This window comes from Coptis chinensis, chromosome 6, assembly GCF_015680905.1.
Source record: "Coptis chinensis isolate HL-2020 chromosome 6, ASM1568090v1, whole genome shotgun sequence".
Lineage (NCBI taxonomy): Eukaryota > Viridiplantae > Streptophyta > Magnoliopsida > Ranunculales > Ranunculaceae > Coptis > Coptis chinensis.
This window is the reverse complement of record NC_141461.1, coordinates 71,681,172-71,696,150: the sequence shown is the minus strand read 5'-3', so window position 1 is coordinate 71,696,150 and position 14,979 is coordinate 71,681,172. Positions and strand designations below refer to the sequence as shown.

Here is a 14,979-nt window from a genome sequence, read left to right as displayed (position 1 = left end):
GTTTACACTCCTTATCTGGAGTTGGGTTAAGTATAGTTGGTTTGAGAAGAAAAGGCTTAATATATAAGGCTCAAAAGGGGTTAACATGATGATCCTATTAGGTGGGATAAATAAAGGCTAATTGGCTTACTACTTGACTTACCAGTATGATATTCCGCTTCGAATAGACTACAAGACCTAATGGCTATCTCCCCAGTTGATGTCACTTCGTGATCGACCAAAATAAGAAAAAAAAAATGAGACTATACAACGAATTTTAGCACAGAAGAATGAATGAGTCAACTTGGACTCTGAATTTACGTAAAATACTCTCCAAGAAATTCAAAAGCTCAAGTCTCATGGGTTAAGTCTCTATATTCCTCTTCTAGTTCACTAGGAGATTAAATTACTCTTCAATTTGACGTGTATCAGGTGGCTAATAGTGCAAATTTCACTTTGGCTTAGACTTTCATCAATAAAATCTATTTATAGAGGTAGAAAATATTCTAAGCAACAACTTCAAAAGTGACTCTTAACTTCATAGATTCCTTGAAAATCAGTGGCTTTAGAAATCAATTTTTTTAAAATTTCTTATCATAGAAAATCACCATTAATCATACCATGTTGGACATATTTATTTTTCGCTAAACAAACATTTTGTTCCCACCCCCAAACTTATTATAGACATTGTCCTCAATGTTAACATAGATGCGTAATTTAAAATATAACAACATGGACAAGTAAAATTATATAAGGAAAGAGGTTACCAAGAGCTTCCAAAAACGAAAAATAATATCTTTGAGTCACCTGTAGAAATTAGTACCTCACAAAAGATATAACAATGATAATATAAAAGAGGACCAATTTACTACAACGACTAAAATTTGTCGCGTGTCTCATTCCATAGAGTTACACGTCTCCAAAAAGGCAGAGAAAAGGTGCTAGAGTGGAATGCATGATACACGTGCACAAAAGACTCAACAAAAATAAAAACATGGGTTGCCTCCCATAAGCGCTACAGTTAACGTCTCTAGCAGACGAATGATTCGCACACCCAATTTTTAGATTAGCACTTTGTCTACCAACGAAACATAACATGAATGCCCCAAAATTCAAAAAATTCGACAGAGTCTCCTCTGTATTTTCGACATTTCATAAATATAAAACCTGTCATAACCTGAAAAGCACAATAATATGTTTCTCATTGGTTAACCCAAATGGAGACTAGGAGCTAGAATGAAGTATTTGGGAACAATGCGAAGCGACTCTTACAAAAGAAAAACAAAATCTAAACTACTAAAATACAACAAGCATACTCATTCAGTCATGATAAATAGGATCAATAAGATCCACCTCTTCCACATCCTTATTAGCAAAACCATCAAGATATGGTTTCAAGCGTTCACCATTAATCTTAAACACACGACCATTCGTAGGATCCTCTATCTTAACAGCGCCATGAGGAAAAACAGTTTTAACAATGAAAGGACCAGTCCACCTAGAACGTAACTTACCAGGAAAAAGACGCAAACGAGAATTATATAGTAAAACTTTTTGATTAGGTTCAAAAGACTTGCGAAGAATAGATTTATCATGAAAAATCTTAGTCCGCTCTTTGTAAATCTTGGCATTCTCATATGCCTCATTCCTTAACTCAGCTAACTCATTTAATTGAAGCTTACGTTGTGAACCTGCTCTACGCATGTCAAAGTTAAAAGTTTTAATGGCCCAGAAAGCACGATGTTCTAATTCCACAGGCAAATGACATGCCTTCCCAAACACAAGCCTATAGGGAGACATACCAATGGGAGTCTTATAAGCAGTCCTATAAGCCCAAAGGGAATCATTAAGACGTTGAGACCAATCCTTACGGTCAGGTCGTACCGTCTTTTCTAAAATTCGTTTAATTTCCCTATTAGATAGTTCAACTTGGCCACTAGTTTGGGGATGGTAAGGGGTAGCAAGTTTATGAGTAATAGAGTACTTTTTCATTAAGGATTCAAATGCACGATGTGTAAAATGAGTACCATTATCGCTTATAATTGCACGAGGAGTACCAAAACGAGAAAATATATTATATTTCAAAAAGTTAACTACAACCTTGTGATCATTCGTTTTACATGGCACCGCCTCAACCCATTTAGAAACATAATCTACCGCGACGAGGATATAAAGATAACCGAAGGAAGGAGGAAAAGGACCCATGAAGTCTATACCCCACACATCAAAAAACTCAACAACCAAAATAGGGGAAAGAGGCATCATGTTCCTATGGGAAATATTACCCGTACGCTGGCATCGATCACATCCTAAACAAAACTCATGTGTATCTCTAAAGAGAGTAGGCCAATAAAACCCACACTGCAAAACCTTAGCAGCCGTCTTCTTAGGACCAAAGTGACCACCACATGCATGGTCATGGCAAAAGGAGAGAATACTACGAAACTCACTCTCAGGAACACATCTCCTAACAACTGATCGAGGGGCATGACTTAAACAAGTATGGGTCATCGAAAAAAATACTTAACCTCAGCAAGAAACTTAGATTTATCTTGTTTTCTCCAATGAGAAGGAAACTGACCTGTAACAAGATAATTAACAATATTTGCATACCAAGGCAACTGGGAGACAACAAAAAGTTGCTCATCAGGGAATGACTCATTCAAAGGCAAAAGACTAGTAGAAGACTCTACTATAAGCCTAGACAAGTGGTCAGCGACTACGTTCTCTGTACCCTTTTTATCCCTAATCTCAATGTCAAACTCTTGTAATAAGAGGACCCAACGAATAAGACGCGCTTTAGCATCTTTTTTAGAAAGAAGATACTTCAAAGCCGAATGATCAGTAAACACGACAACCTTAGACCCTACGAGATAAGACCTAAACTTGTCTAAAGCAAACACAACAGCTAACAATTCCTTCTCGGTTGTAGTGTAATTCATTTGGGCATCATTAAGAGTTCGACTCACATAATAAATTACATGGGCCAACTTATCAAACCGTTGACCTAAAACAGCCCTAAGAGCATAGTCCGACGCATCACACATTAACTCAAAAGGTACATTCCAATCAGGTGGTTGTATGATAGGAGCGGTAGTCAATAAATGCTTAAGCTTCTCAAAAGCTTTCAAACAATCATCATCAAAGACAAAATCGACGTCCTTACCAAGTAAAATGCATAAGGGACGAGAAATCTTGCTAAAGTCTTTAATGAATCGCCTATAAAATCCAGCATGACCTAAAAAAGACCTAATATCTTTCACAGTCTTAGGTGGTGGAAGACTAGAAATGACATCAATCTTGGCCTTATCGACCTCAATGCCTTTACTAGAAACGATATGACCAAGAACAATACCTTGTTGAACCATAAAATGACACTTCTCCCAATTCAACACCAGATTCTTCTCCTTGCACCTAATTAACACTAATTCCAAATGGTGCAAACCCTCATCAAAAGAATCACCAAACACGAAGAAATCATCCATAAACACCTCAAGAAACCTTTCTACCATGTCAGAAAAAATGCTAAGCATGCATCTCTGGAAGGTACCAGGTGCATTATATAACCCAAATGGCATACGACGGTAGGCAAAAGTTCAAAAGGACAAGTAAATGTAGTCTTTTCTTGATCCTCGGGTGTAATACATATTTGATAATAACCGGAATAACCATCGAGAAAACAATAATACTTATGACCGGCTAAACGTTCAAGCATCTGGTCAATAAAAGGAAGAGGAAAGTGATCTTTCCTAGTGGCTAGATTCAACTTACGATAGTCAATGCAAAAACGCCACCCAATAGTCATACGGGTAGGAACTAACTTACCATTCGCATTCTTAACTACCGTAATACCAGACTTCTTAGGGACAACCTGAACCGGACTCACCCATTGACTATCGGAGATGGGGTAAATGATACCCGCATCTAACAACTTGAGAACCTCGGCTCTCACTACCTCTCTCATGTTAGGATTAAGCCGTCTCTGTAACTCACGGGTTGGTTTAGCATTCTCCTTTAGATGAATATGATGCATACAATCAGTGGGGCTTATCCCATTAATATCAGCAATAGTCCACCCTAAAGCTGTTTGATGGTCTCTAAGAACCCTAAGCAATTTACTCTCTTGTTCACTATCAAGATTAGAAGCAATAATAATAGGCAAGGTCTCATCAGGCCCCAAAAAGACATACTTAAGAGTATCAGGTAATGGCTTCAACTCAAGCTTAGGAGGACTCTCTATGGAAGGAACTGGTTTAGACTCAGAAGGAGAAAGAGGTTCTACCTTGGTTTTCCACTTATTAGTATCTAAGATTGGGGTGGCATCAAGCAAAGCATTTACTTCACAAATAGAATTATCTACACCAAAATCACCACCAAAGTGAGTTAAACAAGACTCAAGAGGGTCGTCAGAATAACTTTCCAAGAAAGTCTTGTGAACCACACTGTCAATAAGATTAACATCCCAAAGATCATCAGGTTCAGGAGGTTGTTGACTCACATTAAACACATTAAGTTCTGTAGTCATATTACCAAAAGAAAGCTTCAACACTCCATTACGACAGTTAATGATAGCATTGAATGAGGCAAAAAATGGACGACCTAAGATGACAGGAATATGGTGTTTAAGATCTTGAACAGGTTGTGTTTCTAGAACAATAAAATCAACTGGAAAATAAAATTTATCAACCTGAATCAAAACATCTTCAACAATAACACGTGGATCGAGTGACGGTGCTTTTAGCACAAGAACTGGGAATCGTGTTATCCGGGTTTAGGAGCATTTATTTTTTTAATTAAAAATTCAATTCGATTTGAGATTTGTTGCTTATTTTCTGTGATTGTGCATCATCCCTCATCTTTCATTTTACGTCTGTTGTCTTTCATTGTAGAGTTAGGTTTTCATCATCTAGAGTCAGAGGTTGTGTATGGCGTAAAACCCACATTCGAAAATCGATATAGCACCTTTTGATCCGAAATCGAAAAGAACATTTCATAAGGGACCTACTAATCCAAACCAAGGCAAGTTAGAAAAACATTTGTTAGAAATGGCAGCAGAACCCGGAGTTAAAACCCTTAAGGACTACTATTATCCAGTCCTTAATTCTAATCCTTCTTGCATTGATTTGCCTGCGTGTGATGCTAATTTTGAGTTAAGGGCGGCCATCATAAACTTGCTTCCCCAGTTCCATAGTCTTGATTCTGAAGACCCTTATCTTCACGTTAATGAGTTCTTAGATATATGTGGTACTCTTAACTTCCCTAGAGTCCAACCAAAGATTATCAAACTCTGCCACTTTCCTTTTTCACTGAAGGATAAGGCAAAGTTGTGGTTGAATTCCTTAGAGTCTAAGTCTATCACTACTTGGGATGAGTTGAACATTAAGTTTCTCATTAAATTCTTTCCCATGCACAAGACTACTAGTCTTCAGCGACAGATCATGCATTTTACTCAAAAAGAGGGTGAAGAGTTTTATATATGTTGGGAAAAGATTTAAAGATATTCTTTTGAGGTGTCCTCACCATAATTTTGTGAAATGGCAATTAGTGCAGTTTTTCTTTGAGTGGTTGTCGATTTCACACCGTCAGTTTGTTGAGTCCCGAAGTAGGGCAGATATCCTCTCTTTGCAAGAGGACGCAGCTTGGAAACTTTTTGAGACAATCTCTGAAAGTTCTCAGCAATGGGAATCTCCAGGAAGGGCCTATGATAAAAGTGTACAAGTAGCTGCTGAACCAAAAAGGGGTGGTGTTTATGAGGTGAGAGGCGATTTTAAGATATATGAGTGCCAAACTAGCCAATCTTGCTAGGGAGGTGGAATCCTTGAAGTTAAACCGCAAGCGCACAGCTATTGTTGAAAATAGTTGCGGCAAACGGGTCGATCCCACAGGAATTGCTACTTCGGACAAACGAGTATTAAAATTATATTTAACTAATTCAAACAATATTCTTTTATGGAAGTTTGAATTACTATTAACTAAAATTAACTAATTACTATGAAAACAATAAATTAAATGGATTAACTATTAACGAAGAAAACACTAAAGCATTCGAATCCACCCTAGACCGTTGTAGGTTATCCTAGTCAAATCAGTTTATAGTTCTCTTTTAATTACGAGTAGCACGAGGGAAAGGTAACCCTAGCTTTCTCGAAGATATGATCATGAAGCTCTTATATTTATTAGATTGATTGGATTTCAGCAAACGAAAAATATAAATCCCTAGCAAGAGTTGTCTTTTTATAGCACAACTATTCACAGATTTATTTAGACGATAAATGTAGTGCATTGATATTAATAAGAGAATAATCTAACTATTAATTAATCGAGACATGAAAACATACAAGATATAATTAATGAAAGTAATCCTATTACTATCTAAAGAAATCAATCAAGTTTAATCTTTAAGTTTCGAGAACAGTAAACTAATTAAACATAAAAAGAACCTATACAAGTCTAGGGCTTCATCTTAGCCCTAGCTAATAGTTTAGCTACACATAATAATCAAACTGAAAATAAAGTAAAGGTTAGGAGAACTCATGTAAATGATTGAAATCTCTTTGGCTTTCCTTCGCCTCGATCTCTCAATTTCCGCGTCTCTAATTCTCGCTCTTCGGCTCTCCGGTGTTATGTTCTGTCCTCTGTGTTCTGGAGCGCCCCCTGTTTTGTCCCTCCCCCTGTTTCTATAGCGTTTCTTTAGGTCCCCAGAATTGGGAAAGTTCTAATTCGGTTTAGCTTCTGCAAGATTCGGAATTCTCTCGACATTAGAAACCCCCAAAGATTTATTGCTCACGTCTCTTAATAGTAGGAATCGGATATTTCATACCAAAAGTGGATTGGAATTAGAAGGGATTCGTGACTGCAATTAGACTGGTCTTTGCGAGCATTTCGATGATTGGGCGATCGATTCGGAAAGAGGAGTGTCGGGTTTTAATTACTGTTAGTTCACTTTTGACATGTGTAAAATAGAGAATAACAAATAGCTTTGATTCGGTAGTAGGAGTAAGTGGAGTATTTGTTTGGTTCTGGAAGCTTCGATTTAGTCGCCGGAATTAGAGTAGATTTTTGGTTCTGTTCGTACGAACTGAATTTGGAGAAGGAACTAAAGTTTCGATCCGGTGGTCCAGTAGGTAGGTTAATTGGGTGCACATGGGCTGGTTTTAAAACTTGCACATGGTCCGGTCTATAATTCTAAATCCACCCCCTTGCTAGTCACATGACTACTTAATCTCATGGGCCCAAATCCTTTTACTCTTTTTGTGTCATATTTTACTTAGTTGGGCCCAATAATCCAAACCCAACCAAAGGCCCATCCAGCGATCCAAATGCAATGAACAGCTATCCAAATGCGATCCAAATCCAATAATAATCCATTTCACCCTCTTTCGGGACACCTCCAATGAACTGAACACCCAATGTTAGGAGCTCACGCACTGATATCTTAAATCTCGCTAGTTTCGACACTTTTAATCAACTCAAATCCAATTCTGCAAAAATCATCAAAAATACGCTAACTAAATCAAACGAATAAATTAAACGAACTAACTAATATAAAATTGAGCGTAAATATATAGCATTTACGTGCTTATCAGGAACCAATAGGAAGTCCCATGTTACCCATGTAAGTACTGGGAAGCTTATCACCATTGCCACGAAGTATTGAGTCAGGTCCAGTGTAAGGCGTACGCTGGTGAAGATAAGTCGAGTCTCCAGTCATATAAGTAGAAACTCTTGTATCCAAGTAGTAGACAGGATCATATGCCTGTTGTGGAGTATAACCAGATGGGCCTCCTGAGTAAGAAGGCTGCTGAAGAGCAGGAGAAGCAATATGTAAACCAGCAAATGTAGAATGTAGGGAGCCAAGGACCTGAGGTCTAGAAAAACGAGGCAACATGGGACAAGTGGTAGCAAAATGCCCAATGCCATGACAAAGTTGGCAAGAGCCAACAGTAGGATGTGCTCCAAGAATACCCGGTGCATCTGTTCGATGTTGGGGAGGGCCCCTATATATAGTTCTGAAAATCAGTTGCATCTGTGTGGTACTGGGAAGGACCCTTATAGGTCTTTTTACCTTTCTTACCCATATGAGAATTCTGGGAAAAGGCCAGAGAAGCTAGCAATGCTGAAAGCCCCAAGGGAGCAGATGCACGGTGATGAGACTCATAAATTAGAAGCTGAGAGCGAAGTGCCGAGAACTGAGGCAAGGTCTCGTGGCTCTCAAGTGCAGTAATCAGCATCTCATATTCAGAACCTAGGCCACAGAGTACTGCATTGACCAAATCAGTGTTTTTGACAGGTTCACCAATAGCAGCTAGAGCGTCGGCATATGTTTTGGCTTCTTAAAGATATTCAGAGACAGTGCGAGTACCACGAGATATCTCGTTCAAATTTCTCATAATTTGAGAGGAATTAGCAACAGATCTAAGAGAAAAATACTCCTGTAAACAGGACCAAATAACAGTGGAAGTTTGACAGCTAATCACAGATGAGAGAATAAGAGTAGACAGAGTGGCAGAGAGAATGTTGACAAGTGTCTTATCAGTGCGTAGCCAAATATTATAGCAGGGATCCGTAATAGTAGGACATGGGTATGAACCATCAACAAACTTATAAAGATCTTGGCCAATAAGGAAAGTTTCGATCTAATGAGACCATAACAAAAAGTTATCATCGTTGAGTTTGACCACGACAAGATTTGTAATGGTATATAGGGATAATAAATGTCGTCACTGTGGCAGTTGTAGCAGTTCCAGAAACAATGGATTTGGTTGAGCTATTAGTTGACATTGTATAAAAGTACTGACTATACTAAACAACTAAATATATCAACCCAGGTGATATAGTGAACAGTAAATAATGCAATTAAATTGCAATAAGTAGATGATGGGAACATTTATAACAAAAGTCTCGCAATAATAGATCGAGAATAAGAAACACAGAAGAATTGTGATGCCGCAAGAATGTAAGACAGTAAGAGAAATCAAGACTAGAAACCAACCACGCTGTATGAAAGTGCCGAATGAGAAGCAGGAAGTGGAATCCGTTGGTGCCAAAAGAAGAATAATCACTAGATGCCAAAAAGTGAGCTATTAAATGTACTGAACAAATGAACAAAGCTTGTTATTTTGTTGATGCTTTTGCACGTGTCTTGAAGTGAGGTTTTGTGCAATAAAGACAAAGTCTAGAACACATATACCAGGCAACGACTTTTGGTTTGTTCACTATATTCCGATTTCTTCTTTGCAACAACTGAATGAAAATGGATTAAATAGATCTAATAAGAGAAAGAGAGGGAGAAGTTGATGACAGCTAGGGTTGGGAGGAATCTACCTTTACTGATACTATGAAGAGAATTATATAGGTTAGATGTTTATTCTTCTCTCCTTTGAAGTATATATAAGATGTTTACAAGCCCAATAAGGCAATAAAGATTAATACAATAAAAGAAGAATAATACATGATCTTCACTAATTATGGTAACACAAGTTATTGCTTAACAATATCGACTCCTATTTTCATTTTTAAGAAAATGGTTTTCTTAAGTGTCGTTATTAACCTACAATATATATCAAATCTACTTCAAATGGACCTATGCCCATTGTCTAGCTATTTGTATGAAGATGATTTGATATTCACAGGAAATGACCCGAGCATGTTTGCTGAATTAAGGGAGGCTATAAATTGTAAGTTTGAAATGACTGGCATGGGGCTTATGCCTTATTTTCTGTGGCTTGAAGAAGTGATGCTGGATTTTTTGTCTCGCAAAAGAAGTATGCGGCGGATATCTTGAAGCGGTTCAAAATGGAGTCATGTAACCCTATAAAGACTCCAGTTTAGCAAGGTGCACTGCATTTGTCTGAGTTTGATAATAGTGAAGCGGTTCAAAATGGAGTCATGTCACCCTATAAAGACTCCAGTTGAGCAAGGCGCGCTGCATTTGTCTGAGTTTGATAACAGTGAATTTGTTAGTCCTACGTATTATCAGAGTTCAGTAGATAGTCTACGTTACTCTTGACATCTAGATCTGATATTGTCTTTGGAGTTGGTGTTATTAGCTGGTTTATGGAGACACCAGGCCAAGCTCACTTGCTTGCTAGAAAACTAATTCTGCAATATGTCAAAGGTCCTCTGAGTGTTCATATTTTTTATGCTTCTGGTGGTCATTGTGATCTTGTTGGATACACAGATAGTGACTGGCAGGTGATGTGGCTGAAAGAAAGAGCACTTATGGTTTTGTGTTTCTTACTCATTGAAGAAACAACAAGTTGTTGCCCTTTAATTTCCACTGCTGAAGAAGAGTATATCGCAAATGCTTCAAGTGCATGCCAAGTTGTTTGGCTGTGCGGTTATGTGAGGAGCTGCATTAGAAGCAAGCACTCTTTACAAAGACTTATTGTGAGAACAAGTCGGCAATTGCTCTCACCAAAACCTAGTGTTTCATGGGAGAAGCAAGCACATTGAAATCAACTTCCATTATATTTGCGAGCTTGTCCAAGATCGCGAAGTTGCAATGGAGTTTTGTAAATCCAACGATCAAGTTGCAGATATTCTCACAAAGCCATTGAAGGCCAAAGCCTTTTACAAGTTGAAGCACAAGATGGGTGTTTGGAGCTCGATCTGAAAGTATGAGTTTAAAGGAGGCTGTTAGATTTTTGTAAACTCAAGTTGGTATTGTTTGTCTTGATTTCAATAAAGAGTTGTGACATGTTTGTGTGACCAAGTCTTTGTTTGAGTCTTTACCTGTTTTGCATATTCGTAGGTTGTGCCACAAATATAGAAAGCGGTGGTGGCTTAGTTGAGTCAATTGAAGTGTTTTCTTCAGGAGTAAGTAAGTGGCCTGTAAACTCCTATAAATTAGTGATTCTTTGGATTGAATTAAGTATATCGCAGTACATTATTTGATTAAAGTCTTCTCTCTTTCTGAGTTTTTTCTGCAATAGTTTATTTTTATTTTTTTTCTGTTTTGATCATGAGGGGTATTTGATCATTTGGATATCAGCTAGTATATTCCCTTCGAATATCCTTAAGTCTTGCATGACAAATGAACGTGTTAATGGAAACAGGAATACAAATTAGTTTTTTGGTGCAGTAATAAAATTTTAGAAATATAATTTGAAGTGCCAGTCTATATAGTTTTCCACATTCTACATAGTTTCCCACAGCTAGTATTATATTTCGGAATTACCATAATGTTGTTGCTTTTATGATCTTAGTAGGGGGAAATTGCTGAATTTTCATAGGTGTTGTGAACGCTGGTTTTATGATCACAACTATCACATTAGTTACGTTGGTTTTGTGATTAAAAGATGTTAGAATATGTCAATATTAGAATATGTCCAATATGGAAAGTCCCATGTTTCTATAAGTGTGGACATCCATATCTAGTAGTTTCTATTGTCATGTTTTAGTTTTAGTATAAGTATGTAACTCTGGGTAGAGAACACTAGCTAAAATACAAGATCTCTCTTAGACTCTATATTCCAACCCTAATCAATCTCTAGTCTTCTCAGTTCTTATTCTTGATTTATCTAATATATTAATGTCACAACTCTCCTAATATCACCACTAACATAGAATTCAACATGGTATCGGAGCGAGATTAAGTGGTATGCTAGGAGAGGAATCCCTCACCAAGAAAAAAATCAAGTTTCTTTAAGTTTTTTATTATAGTATTCAAGTCAATTTTCAAGAAGAAGAAGTTCTTATATCTTAATTCAAGTTTCAATCTTTCTCTGGAAGGATTTACTATTCATCGGTACTATTCGCCAATACTATTCACCATTACTGTTCATCATTACTATTCACCAGTACTGTTCATCGTAATATTAAAGTAAGTTTTCAAGATTCTGCTAGTGTTTAAAGTTTGCTTGAAGAATGCTAGGAGAGAGATCTAAAGTTTCTCAGTATTGGTTTCTTAGTATTGTTTAAATTCCGAAATCTCTCATCTCATTATTCTCTATGGTTCGAATCTCCTTCTTCCAGAATCTCTCTGTCTTAGTATTGTAAGAGGGGCACAACCTCTCTGTATCTCGCAGTCTCTGAAGTTAGTATTGGACGAGACGCGCACGCGCGAAGTCTAAGCCTTCTGCTACGCACCCATGCCGTGAAAAAGAAGTAAGTTTTCTATGTACTGATTCGTTTTTCCAGTGAAGAGGACGCACATGCGCTCAAGTATAGCCAGGTGCACTGCCCATGCCGTGAAAGGGAAAAAAAACTTTCACGAAACAATAGTACTGAGGGCGCGCGCGCGCTCAAAATTGGCCTTGCCAAGACGCGCCCGCGTCCATGCCTCCACACATCAGTTTTCGAGATTTTTGAAGTATCAAGCCTTTGGAAGGTAGTTTTCACTCTCATCCAGGATTGGAGGGGTAGTATTGTTTGTATGTCGTTATGGATGTTTGGGTTTCTAGCTTCCTCGCAGTTGGTATTGTTGACGTCTTCTGTCTCAGTTTCTAGAACATGATCAAGTTGTTTTTTTGAAGTATTAGAAGGGCACATGACCTCTATCTCACGAGGAATTATTCTTTCCATCTTCCACTGTTCCAGAAGTTTGCAGTCATAAAAAGGCGCGACCCACCCGGGCTCCACCCTCTATAATGAGTATTGTTTGATGCATGTTCTGTTAGATTTTTTTTTTTTTTTTTTTTTTTTTTTTTTTTTTTTTTGTGTATTGGAGTATGAAGTATTGTTTTTTGAAGTGGTCATTGGTTGGTTGCATAAGTTGGTATTTGGTTTTCTCTATTTCAAGCTCAAGTCGGAATAGACAAGTCTTTGTATGTTCCTACTCAACCTTGTATATTCTAACTTGAGAGGGGGAATAGGGAGACATGAAGACATTCAGTAGCATTTGAGGGAAGGAGAATATGGAGACGTATGAGAAAGAGTACTCATGTCTCCATATTCCGGCATACCTTTATGAACTTTTCATGACACTGCATATCCACTATTCAGTCTTCAGTATTCAGGTAGCAGTCAAGTCTAAATTGTAGTCTTCAGTATTCAGGTAGCAGTCAAGTCTAAATTGTAGTCTTCAGTATTCAGGTAGCACTCAAGCCTAAACTGCAGTTGTAGGGGTAATATTCCGTCAGTGTCCTATATAAAGACATGTGGTGGAGTGAGATTGCACCGAATGATAATTATTAGAAAGATAATGGAGCATAAGATAATGGCTCTATAACTGATTTGGTCAGTTCTGGTCAATTCCTACGAGTTCAGGACGGTTCCTTTAGTTAGACTAGTCAGTTCCGCGAAGTAGTTTGGGAACTGGGCAGGTCAGTTCCGGAATTGGTCCAGAACTGGATGACGACCTTGTACAGCTATATTTAAGTATTAGAAGGACTCTTAGACGTGTTTAGAATAGGTGTTCCATTTATAGCAGACTTCTAAGTCTAAAGGCTGATTATGGAAACCTAGTCCAACTATGTCTCCTTCTATGTGATAACTTCTATTCTGATGTTGATCCTATCTTGACAAGAAAATAGGAAACCCTAGCGAGAGGATGGTTTCTTGGTAGCCGAGGAAGCCTTATTCTAGGGCCTTCCATAAGTCACTATATATAGGAGGCAGCAGCATGGGAATATAGGAAGGAACCCTAATGGCCAAGATATAGAGGCACCTCTCTGGAGGCCGACTTCTGGTCATCTCTTCTTCCCCACTCAGTATGCTATTCGGCCCTATAAAGAACTACGACAGACTTGATTCCTGAAAGAGGATACGTAGGCAGCCACTTCGTGGTTCAGTCCATATTATCAAACACTCCTATTAGTTTCGGGAGATACGCTTTGAACTAAAACATGGTGTGAAGACATCAGCAGAAGATTGTGGGATACTCGGAAAATCTCCTACATCTTATAGCGCCGTCTGTGGGGACGAGAAGATATTTGTGATTTTCTTATTTGAAGTGTTAACCGACAATTTTGGTGAATGTTTTCACTGAAAATATTGTTATTCAAGTATTAAGTAGTGGTGCACATCGGATGCTTAAGAAAACAGATTTGTTAAGATTTGATATTTGCATCACAACCACTATTTTTTTCTTGCACTATTTCTATTTCATGTTCCGCGTTATGGACGCTAGGACACGCCGAATCACTCTTGATGAAGAGCTCTTGGTTACAGTTTTTACACTAAGTGTGGCGGCAAGTTTTTAGGCAACCATGGTCACGCTCTTTGTCTGCAGTAAGGCTTATGCTTGCTCTGTACCTGTCGGTGTTTCACTTGACAAAGAAAACACGTACTGGAGGTAAGCTTATTCACTTTCTTTAGGCGGTAGTTTGGTGGTGGACACTGATTGTCCAACCACATCTTCTTGCTATTAGTTGGTATAGCTGAGCATGAGATTTAAATTCTTGATGTGAGAAGTCAGAAATATATATGCTTGATTTAAATTTTCTTTGTCTAATCCCAACGTAAAAAACGGTTGTGATCGGAAATTCCAAATCTTGCTGGATGAAGTTTCACCTTTTGGTTGTTTATGGTGCTGCTTTAGATCTGCTTAGGTTTAATAATCTATGATCTACAATTTGAAAATTTCTCTGTTACATCGTGTATTCGTATCAAAGACGATCACGAATCTTTGAAATTACATGGCAATCAAGGTCATAAGTAAGAAGTTTGTCTTATCAGTATGGAAGTCGGGGCCATCCAAGTGTTACGCTGGCGGTGGTCGTTCGGCCACTTCCAATCTTAGAGACGTCTTCACGTCAATGTTCGGTGGGGGACTTGTGCAGTCCAGCCACACCTATATGATACATCAATCTGGTAAAAGTGACTCGTCAGCCATCGAGGGGTTTAACACTTGATTGGTTTAAAGTCGAGCTTCACCTTTCAGTTGGTATCAATTCTTCAGAGTAAAAGTATCAAGTTGATTTACTTGAGGAAGCCTGGTTCAGTGTCTTCATTTGTGAATAGTTCCTGCTTGTGGTAATGCTCGAGAATGGAGTAGAAATGGAAGTGAGCCTTTCCTAACCTCATGGTTTGTACAACCTGGTGATGAAGGTGGCATGT

The 14,979-nt window shown here is 38.1% G+C and overlaps 1 protein-coding gene and 2 long non-coding RNA genes across 3 annotated transcripts; 2 read left to right on the top strand and 1 right to left on the bottom strand.

The window, feature by feature from the left end:
* Nucleotides 1-5,024: 5,024 nt before the first annotated feature.
* Nucleotides 5,025-5,474, top strand: LOC147494292 (uncharacterized). Its single transcript, XM_086568094.1, has one exon. It carries the CDS (start codon nt 5,025-5,027, stop codon nt 5,472-5,474), a length of 450 nt encoding a protein of 149 aa, XP_086424220.1.
* Nucleotides 5,475-6,306: 832 nt separating this feature from the next.
* LOC147494291 (uncharacterized) lies at nt 6,307-7,686 on the bottom strand. The gene is made up of 2 exons (XR_015199368.1): nt 7,555-7,686; nt 6,307-7,460 (listed from the first exon to the last, which is right to left on the bottom strand). It is a non-coding gene; the product is annotated as an uncharacterized LOC147494291 (long non-coding RNA).
* LOC147494290 (uncharacterized) lies at nt 7,457-10,880 on the top strand. Its single transcript, XR_015199367.1, has 2 exons — nt 7,457-9,334; nt 9,612-10,880. It is a non-coding gene; the product is annotated as an uncharacterized LOC147494290 (long non-coding RNA).
* The last annotated feature ends 4,099 nt before the right edge of the window (nt 10,881-14,979 follow it).

What these genes read in the sequence shown, in the direction of transcription:
- LOC147494292 (XM_086568094.1), top strand. Translation starts at nt 5,025, where the DNA reads ATGGCAGCAGAACCCGGAGTTAAAACCCTTAAGGACTACTATTATCCA.